Source organism: Metarhizium brunneum, chromosome 2 (genome assembly GCF_013426205.1).
Source record: "Metarhizium brunneum chromosome 2, complete sequence".
Classification (NCBI taxonomy): domain Eukaryota; kingdom Fungi; phylum Ascomycota; class Sordariomycetes; order Hypocreales; family Clavicipitaceae; genus Metarhizium; species Metarhizium brunneum.
The window spans coordinates 2,999,635-3,009,843 of NC_089423.1; the positions used below are offsets into that span (position 1 = coordinate 2,999,635).

The 10,209-nt window shown below is 51.4% G+C and overlaps 2 protein-coding genes across 2 annotated transcripts; one reads left to right on the plus strand and one right to left on the minus strand.

Moving 5' to 3' along the window:
- Window positions 1–756: 756 nt before the first annotated feature.
- Window positions 757–4,056, minus strand: nagZ_0 (Beta-hexosaminidase; the record flags this gene model as incomplete). Its single annotated transcript, XM_014691735.2, has 6 exons — window positions 757–769; window positions 824–909; window positions 963–2,191; window positions 2,260–3,540; window positions 3,727–3,845; window positions 3,965–4,056. 6 exons carry the CDS (start codon window positions 4,054–4,056, stop codon window positions 757–759), a joined length of 2,820 nt encoding a protein of 939 aa, XP_014547221.2.
- Window positions 4,057–5,729: 1,673 nt separating this feature from the next.
- amdhd2 (N-acetylglucosamine-6-phosphate deacetylase) lies at window positions 5,730–7,431 on the plus strand (the record flags this gene model as incomplete). Its single annotated transcript, XM_014691736.1, has 3 exons — window positions 5,730–6,113; window positions 6,321–6,991; window positions 7,161–7,431. 3 exons carry the CDS (start codon window positions 5,730–5,732, stop codon window positions 7,429–7,431), a joined length of 1,326 nt encoding a protein of 441 aa, XP_014547222.1.
- Between the last annotated feature and the right edge of the window lie 2,778 nt (window positions 7,432–10,209).

A 10,209-nucleotide genomic window follows, 5' to 3' on the forward strand; every position in this document is an offset into this window, starting at 1 on the left:
TTTGAGAACTGTGACCAATTAAAAGCAGGGACTGTCGGGCCATTTTTTTCGCCGACGCCGGAGGTAGACTCTGCCGATATTTAAGCGGCACCGTTCCTGGACTGGGTACGTACGTCACCTTTCCTCAGCGCCTAGTCTCTGACATGCCCTACGACACTCTAGGAGAAGAAATGACGATATATACCAGTCACCCAGTATCCATAAAATACTGCCCTGTAATAAAATCATGCAGCATGCAATGGCCCAGTGCCGCATTTAGTTTGTGTGCCGCCTCCGACAAGCACTTGTGGAAACAAGCAGCAAGACACTTCACTACCCGAGGTACTTAAGTAGGTAAGTAGCTATGTACATGATGGTCCTATGAAGAATTACGATGAGAACAAGTATTTAGCTCGGATGGTTGCGTAATGCCTTTAGGTTTAACCCCATTTCGCTTCATGTTGAAAATAAGCCTCAATGTCGCAATAATAAAGAATGGGCATAGGAAGCCAATATATACACAAAAAAGTCAACTGAAAAGGTGCACTCGTCCGAATTTCGCCGCGTAACCCCCTTTGTCCAAGAAAACGGTATATAACTTCAAGCACATCAATGCCATCGTATCAAAACATCCAATACCTCCTACAAAGGCTTCATACGCTTCAGACATCAGACGCAGCATCTAGCAATCATGATCCTCCCTTCACTGGATATCATGTACGTCAAACGCACCCCGGCATAAAAAAGGGGGTGAAGGGGGGCCCTTTTGTCCATAGATCACGTCTGGCACCTACGCGCGCATTAGTACAGTGGCCAAGTGGTTCTGTTCAATGTTGTCGCTTACACTTCGGGAGAGTTTGTAATCTCCTCAAATGCCTGCAGGATATCAAATCCCATCGCTACGAGTGGCTCAAACGCATCGTCCACAATCTGTATCTGTTAGAGAGCTATCGCAAATTTAATCAATGGCGAAAAGTACGCACCCAACTCAAAACGGCCTTGGAGGCTCTGTGGCCCTTGCTTTGGCGAACACCCATGAGAGCCAAACCCTGCAGTACTAGTGTTGCCTGCGGCGTTGACGGCACGATTGGGGCAATTATGCCACCAACATCCTCGCGATCAGAGAGCAGAGGTGGAATATATGTCACCAGAGGACTACCTTGTCGGCAGATTATGACTGTGCCAATCAGATTGCCAGATGGATCCTTGGCTCTGACAATACCACATGTTTTATTCTCTGAGAGCGCATACGTATAGAGCTCAAGAACCTCTGGGTTAGCATTCGCACGAACATGATGCAGTACACTTTCTGCGTTTTCCAGGCCATGAATCAAATCAAAGCTGATGTTGGCCCTCTGAATGCTTTGCAACAGTCCTTCAGGGGCGACCCAATTTGGCAGATCGTGAATGATCATATTCGTCAAACGCCTAGGGAACTGTGTGTCCCATCCGCTGTTGCTGAACCACTCCTTGACGGTGTTTGCTTCAGGATCCAGAGGGATCCCAAGGAAAACTCCGGGAAATGACATTCCGACTTGGACCTTCTTGAGACCTCGCTGCTGACTGAGGCTCTTCAATGCTCGCCGATGAAGAGATCGCCCAATAGAAACGTTTCGCTTGCTCGGATCGACCAGCAGAGCCCCAATAATACCGACGCCCGCAATGAAGTATGTAGCAACAAATCCATAAAGAGCCCCCGTGCTGCTGTTCCTCACTACAAAATGACTCTCCTTGATGTTCGGTAGGTGTAGTTCCATGGAAGCGGCTCTTGTGGATTTGAGGAAATGAAGGTCAGGCGCACTAGCTCTGTGAACGGCTTTCAACAAATCCTCCAAGCCGGCATAGTCGCGAGCTCGGTCATATTCTTCGACGAGCCAGTGCTGTCGGGATTTGAGAACCTTTTTGCTCTTGCGAAGAGTCCCGGGCATGCTGCCAATGGGGGTAATCTCGCCAACGAGAACACGGACCAAAGCAGACATGGCATCTTCCGTAAAGTCAAAAGTGCAAATATACGTGCCAATCGATTTGTCCATAGCGAAGTCGTACGGGGAGCTCACAGCAACTACAATCAGCTGCTTCTTGTTTCCCCTGCTGCGGTGCATCGAACACATCATGTCCACGTGCTTTGTAAAACCTGCCTGGTACATGTTGCGGTTGGCATCGGCCGTGACGATAATGATGCAAGACGCCCTAGCGATAAGGTTTTCATGAACTGGAATTGGAGTTAGGCACTGGCAATGCACCTGAAAAGAACTGCAAGGGGATGAAAATTTTCCTTACCCGGCCTTACACCATTTGCTGTATAACTGGTGTGAAGCAGTTTTTCATTGCGATACCTGGCGAGGTTTTTTCCAAACTCACGGAACACCCCTTCACCGCTCATTATGGCACTTCGTTCGCGGTCTTTATGTGCCCAGGAATCATGCTGTGTTGGGGCTTGCGACCAAGTCTTCTTAGACTCAAGCAAGCTCTTGGTCATAGCCGAGGCAGGTAAGGGCTTTACAAGAGGCGTAAGCAATAAAAGCTCTTCTCCGGGATGCATGGAGCTGGACAGAGGAAGCATCTTCTCTTTATCCCGAATAACGGTAATGGATTCATCATAAGCTCGGCGAGATAGCGACACGTGCGATGGGTGCAGCTGGGAGAGAAGTGAGATGCCTGGAGGATTGAGAGCCTTTGCCCAAGAAGTACAAGTCGACTTGAGATGTTGAACTCGTCTGATGGATGTGAAGATGCGATCTTTTGTGATGATGCCATTTTCGTAACCAAGCTTTAGACCCTTGATCGCTTCGAGCTGGACATCATAAGCACGGCATAGCAAAACAAGATCACAACCCGCTTCGACCGCCATGACCACACCGTTCTGTACGCCCAAATCATGACTGAGCGCCTCCATTTCCAGACATTCGGAGATGGCAACTCCTTTGAACCCCAGCTCGTTGCGGAGCAAATCGTCGACAACTTGGTCGGAGAGACATGCATGACCAACGTTCATAGATGGGTTTGATATACCACATCCGCCAACAAACATGGCATCGAGCTTGCCAGTTGCAATCGCATTTCGAAATGGAACCAGAGCACTGAGGCTCAGCTCTTCCAATGTCTGGGTAATAACTGGAACAGCGGAATTGGAACCTTGAAAGTCTAAATTGCCATACGAAGGGAAATGCTTTCCTGCGGCAGCAATACCGGCGTCGCGAATACCATTCAATGCGGCAAGGCCATATTGTGAGGCTTCCTGGGGGTCGTCCCCGGTGGAACGAACACCGAGCGGCTGGTACCTCGCATTGTTCAGAACATCCAAGACGGGACCAAGCATGAGATTGACACCGCAAGCTGAGATCTCGGAAGCCGTGGCCTTGTAGATTTCGTAGGCCAACTCGACGCGTCCAGTGGCGGCAATGCCCATGGCGCTTGGAAATTGGCAGACATAGTCTTCGTCAAAAAGACTGTTGACACCTCCATTTTCCTGGTCCACAGCGATGAGAAGTGGTTGAGGATGGCCGGCATTCTTGGCTATGGTCTGCAATTCCTGGACGAGCTTGGCAGTCTCTTGGGCAGCTAGTCCTTGGAGTTAGTACAGTTGGCGATGAAAATATAGCATATAGCTACACATGGGGGTAATAGATGTAGGGCACATCGCATGGCTGAGATGGGACGTGTTTTTTTCAAACCAGCAAGCACAACAGGCTGGGTTTCCACAGCCAGCAACGGAATAAGAGAGACGACAAAGGGGTCCGAACGAACATTTCAAATTCTTAGCCGTGAGAATAATGGACCCAAGATGGTGATCTTCAATAAGACTTTTGATCTGAGGGGTAACTTCAGTGCCATCCCAGCCCATAATCAGCATCTGCCCAACAGCCCTGTGAAGCGTTAGCCACGGCAGCATTGAGAAATTGAAGCAGACATTGGGCCATAGTACCCAACAAAGGACAGGCTCTACTCCGTACACAGCACAGATATCTGATTAAAAAGAACATACCAGTCGAGGTTCTGCCACAGTGGGTCCAGGTCGCTCCCATCAGAGCTTGAGCTGGAGTTTGGCTTCTTGGGGTTGAGGTTGGCAGCAGCCATGGTGAATGGGACGGGGACGGGGACAGGGACGGCGACTGCGGCTTTGTTCACGTTGATACACTCATAGTAGCCGTCCGGCTTGCGGAACGATGGACAATTGATGACGGACAATGGCAATTGGCAGTCGGCAGTCGGAAGCTGCAGGACAGCTCTGCGAAGCTCGACGATGTTGCAAACGGGCTGGCAAGGACAGGCGCGTGAGAACTAGCGGACAAGTGCTCGGCAGATCTGAGCGTGTTGGCGCAGTCTCAATCTACACTGGGGTTCAATGTTGGTTGGCCGAGATGTTCAATGTTGGTAAGCCGTCTCCAGCTCCATGTCGAGCCAGAAGTATCGATAGGTCGGGACGTGTTGGGAGGTCTGGGGTTGAATGGCCGGTTCAACGTCGGCCGCCCAACAGTCAGTCTGGGGAGAGTGATAACATTACAGGCCACATGCACATGCAGCCAGCAGCAGCGGCCCAGGCTACCCTGTACCATCCGTGTCGTCGAGTGATGGCCAATGTCGTCTGGGTGGCTTCAGTGGGACTCTGCCTCTCTCAAGTGGCTGGCATAGATTCTTCATCAAGCATCATGTTCCGGCCAGGCTTCCAGGATGCTTCGCGATTGACGGCTTCTCCACTAGCATATTCGGAGCCTCAATCTGGGACGGGGGGCGACTCGCCGGCTTTCGGTTTCCACGCGACGCCGGCGTGGATCAACGAGACACAGGAGTGGCCAAGTTTTTTTAGTGTTTTTTTTGCCCTTGTTCTTAATTGGAGATGGACTGGGGAAAGAAGGAAGGAAGGGGGGCCATCTGGGATGTTGTCTTGCAGCCGTGACAAGCGGCAACGTGCAAAAGTCAACGTTACATGCATGTGGGCCAAGCCATGAATCGCTCGACGTCTTGGGATCTGCTTGCTGAGCAGTGACAGCTACAGCGGGCCGCACCCCTCCATGCAGCCTGGTACCTAGGAAGATTCCATCAATTGATTGACAGTGCCATCGACTGCTTCTTAGTTCCGACTTGTGGTGCTTGCCGGCTGATACACTCTCAAGGTTTTTAGCCTCGATGCATGTATGGCACCGCTGATGGTAGATGGCGCTGCTGCAGCCGTTGCAGAGAAACAAAAGCTTTCAATGTTCCTCTTGTCCTTTCCCATCCCGGCATCTCCGCCCTCGCCGCTGCCAATGACTCCGCCTAGCAGCCAGCCTTGAGCCATCGCATGGCACCGTGACAATGCTCATGCAAACTTGTCCCATAATAAGTGCGCTTGTAGCAGTGTTTCATGGCTTTGTCGTTACCGTCAGAGCCTACCGCCGCACCCTTCCTGGCCTCGTGCCCTGACCACTGGCACTGGGTGTGTCTCCATCGGAATCGGCGGGGCGCAACACTGAATATCTCGGACTAGTAACCATGAGGTGATGGCCGAACGGGTCAACGGACTCTTATAACTGTCATCGAGCTGTAAAGTAGAATCTGGATGGTAGTCACTTGACGACGCTCGGGGAGAGCATTCCATTCCGAAGCTCAACTGCCGTTCACTGTATCATGCCGATTCTGAACTTTGCTGCCCTTCAACTTTCTTCCCTCGATCCCGTCTTCTCCGTCCTTCCTTCCCTCGCTTGATCACAACAATCCTAGGCCCAGATAGAACCATTTCACTTTTTACGCGCGCCCTCCTAGAACAAACCATGCCCATCGCCCTATCTCCTCCGACCCGGCCCAAGAACGGCTTGACCAAATTTACCAACTGCCGGCTGGTCAAAGGCGATGCGTTGGTTACCGAGGACCTTTGGGTCAGCTCAATAACGGGCAAGATCATCAACAGCCAGGCCACCTTCTTCGATGAGTTGAATCTTCCCGATAAGACCATCGATCTTGGTGGCCGTATTATTTCCCCCGGCATGATCGAGTGCCAGCTCAACGGAGCTTTCGGCTTCAACTTCTCCACGCTGCTCGATGACATGTCTCAATATGGCAAGAAGGTCAACGAAGTGAACAAGCTGCTCGTCCAGACCGGCGTTACATCATACATCCCGACCATTACCAGTCAACGGCCAGAGCTATACCAAAAGGTGGGTTTTGGCTCATCCTGCATGTGCCTTTTGCGACCAGGGCGTAATTAAGTCGTCCCCTTGCGCGCTCGACACCAGAAAAAGAAAAGAAGAAACCCCGGAACTTAAACCCGAACTCACGTCGTTGGCCTGCAGTAAATATGCAAAAACACTTCAAGTAATTAAAAAAAAAGCCATGCACTGCTAACTGAACCCTTTTTGCCACAGGCCCTCCCCTTCCTTGGACCATCTGGAGCAAACAGAAATGCACACGAAGGTGCCGAATCACTCGGTGCTCACTGCGAAGGACCATTCCTGAATCCTACAAAGAATGGAGTCCACAATATCGACGTGCTCATAGAGGCACAATCATTCACTGATATTGAGGCTTGCTATGGCGCTGAGAACTTGCGGCCTCAGAGCGAGGGTGAACCGATCCCAATCAAGATGATTACCGCTGCCCCCGAGCGCGGGTCGATGATGAAACTCATCCCTGAGATTGCATCGCGAGGCATCATTTATTCTGTTGGCCACTCCGAGGCCACGTATGAGGAGGCGTCTGAGGCCGTGGGCCGTGGTGCGACCATGATCACCCATCTTTTCAACGCTATGCGGCCTCTTCACCATCGTAATCCCGGCATCTTTGGTGTTCTTGGCAAAGCCGAAAACCTGGCACGTCCCTACTTTGGCATCATTTCTGACGGAATCCATCTTCACCCGACAACCATCAAGATCGCCTTCAATGCGCATCCTGACGGCTTCATCCTCGTCACCGACGCCATGCACCTTGTTGGCCTGCCCGACGGCGCCTACCCTTGGACCAACGGCGAACAGACGTGCAATATTATCAAGAAGGGATCCAAGCTGTTGCTGGAGAACTCGGATACCATTGCCGGAAGGTATGTTTCGAGAATGCCAGGATATTTGACTCGCCCCTTGTCGCCTTTCCCCTCATGTGGTGGTAATAGGGCGATGGCCGTGTTCCTCCTACATGCCCCGCTCACACACATATGTACATGCATAAATGCTGCAATGCACTCGCGTAATAAGCTAACAATTTTGGCACAGCTCCATCACGTTGCTTGAATGCGTCAATAACTTCCTGGAGTGGTCCGGCACGGGTATCCCTCAAGCTCTCAAGGCCGTGACCGCAACCCCCGCAGCCATGCTGGGCTTTCAGGGCATCAAGGGATCTCTGGAAGCCGGCGCCGATGCTGATCTCGTCATTTTTTCCGAAGAAGAATCCACGACAGGCTCTGGATCAAAACAGCTAGTCTTGGACGAAGTCTGGAAGTTTGGCGGTCTGCTGCACACGGCTAACCGCACCAAGGCTTTATGAATGAAAATAACGACATGAAAAGGACTGCATCAACTACCAATCTTTTAAAGCGAGACATTTCTCTGAAACAGTAACGAGCATTATGATCCGCCACATGGCCGGCCCGGAACAGCTCCGCAGAGAAGCTGATCCAGTCACGTAGACTTTGGTTTTGGGGAATTCACAATTGTACATAGTAGGTTTCAGCGCAGGGTTCCTCCCGATTTATTCGAGAAGAGCCAGGCTGATGGAGGTCGGGGTGATAGGAGCATGGAATATACCGGAACAGATCCAAAGAGGATTTGTTGGCAGCGCAAGCGCAACCATGGATCCAAAATATAAATTGGCGTATTAGTTACGAGTGTATTGCATTTATACAATTTATATTCACTCATAATTTGGTAGTGAGTATGGATTACAGTTTGTTTAATTTCAATCCTCCGTGCTTTTCTTCTGCCAAGTCTGCACGACTTCTTGCAACGCTGCGGCGATCGGAGCGGATCTTAGCGAGTCTCACTTTTGACAATGTCTCAGAACCAAAGACTTCTAGAAGAAGAGGCTGTTCGAAAGTTGGGTTTACTTTGCTGTCTGCGTATGCTTGTACATGTACCTGCCGCTTTGGCCTGGCCTCATTCCTGGCTCCACCAGACATCACAGACCTTGGCATATTCCCGGCCGCGGATCTGCAGTTTGCGCAAACAGGCATTCGGGCTAGATTGTGGAATAGCTATTGGTTTCACCGGCCTACCCTTGGCCATGTAACTGGCGATTTGCATATTGAGGCACTGGGCCTATGCAAACGGGCGTTGCTGCCGGCCGACATTGTAGATTATATCTGCGCAGGAGTGGAGGAGGCGTGCTATGTTAAATAGGCTGTACCAAACTTTGAACATTGGACAATGTTGCCGGACCCGTGACCTCCCGTCTTTACCAGTGGCAGTGGCATACTGAACCGTTGTGTCCGTGTCGCATTTTTGATAAGAAATTAAAGAAGCTGACACAAGGAGACAAAGATAATACATGTTTCTCCCTGCGCCGAATCACTGTGTGGAATTACAGCATAGTCCGGGGTTACAAACGGAGGTCACTGGATGGACGGGGATGCTCTAGCATCACCACAATGGGTTGTCGGACGACTGGTTTTTTTCTGGTTGGACTACTTTGGTTCCCGCCCGTCGCAACAGCACCAGACGTCCTGTGACCAAATTTAGCCATGTGTGAGCTGACTGTTCCTAGCTTGAGAAAGCGCCGCGCGTGGTTACAACTTACAAGTCAGGTACTCCGTAGTACGGAGTACCTAAGTAGAGAGTAATACAACTTTGGCGTTCTGCGTTGTAGTACTATTAGCTCAGCCCCATGCTTCTTTCCCCAACATTGCGAGAACAGTCCACTCGGCTGCAAACCTACAACCGATATTGTAAGGGTGAGATGAGAGCAAGTAACATTCAAGACATTGCGGGGAAGACCAGAAAGAATGGGGTCCATCGAGGTTGGGGTGACGATCTTGGCTGGCTGGTGTCATTGTCTCATTGCCGTCTGGGGAGGGTGTCGAACCAAGACTGAACTCCGTTCATTAGAGCACCAAGGCTGTCATGGCTGTTCTACCACAACCCTTTCCGCAAGGTGAATGCCCACAAGTGCGTTTCCGTCACCCTCATTTGCTGGGCAAGCTGCCCCCGTCGGGGCCACTACAGCCTTGCGCAGGACACTTGAACAGTTGTAGTCAAGTGTCGTTCGGTTCCCCAGCTTTGAGCAAACCCTCATCAGGGCGTTAGGAACGTGACAGGTTGTGTGTAACTTTGACTTGCTATGTTTAGGATTCGTGATGCGGCTGCTTGACCTCGGACGGCTGTTTTGAAAATCATGTCTTTTGGCGTGGCCGCAGAATCCCCAATACCCTCTCCTCTCCTCTCCTCTCCTCTGTTCGCAGAGACAACATATCTTTGGCTCTGGCCGGTGTCGTTGGCCACCAACGCGCCCTTGCAATCTGGCTCTTGCCGGGCCGTGGCAGGTGATTGAGTTCTCTTGGGTCTACTCCGTACAGAGGTAACTATTGTAGCGGCAAACCTGCAGCTTCGACTCGCAGCCAAAGGTGACCACCCTAGTGATCCCGCCGGACATGATCCTTTATCATGACCAATTTGGCCATTTTGAAGAAAAGACCCTGCCAACCCCAGTCAGTTCCATGGAGCTGTAGTTGACGCCACCGTTACCCTCATTAGAACCCATCCGCTCGACCGGCCCATTGTGGCGGCAGGTGCACGAGAGCACCCAGACAGGGAAACACAGGATAGTGAACGCCATTCGGCGCGAATGCAGAAGAGTAGCAAGCGAGCTGCACGAGAGTATGGGGAAGGCGGGAACATGCACGGAGTAGCCTGCGCGCGTGCCGCCTCATTCATAGTGCAGACAGAACTAGGAGGAGCCCGGACAGACTGGACCGGCCAGCCAAGAAAAATTCGCAGTCAAGACCAGAAACCAGTCGAGCATTTGAACAATGCACATGGAAGGGCAGGCACGGAGCTCTGGAGCGCACCTGCCTCTGACTCTGAGCAGGCCCCCCCAGGGCGTCTGCTCAGGTCTGGTGCTCAATTGTCCTTCAAGTCCGTTGGCCTGGTCAAGTGGTTTCGGTTTCGGCTGCACTGTGGCCGCTCAAATGCCCCGTGCCTGCTTGCTGGGCCGGCCAAGTCACTCGAACCAACATTCATTGCCGAATGCCGAATCTTGAATAGACAACTGTCAACAATGAGTCGCCTTCAGCACTTTTTATATTAATCTAGCAATCAAGACCATGACCAA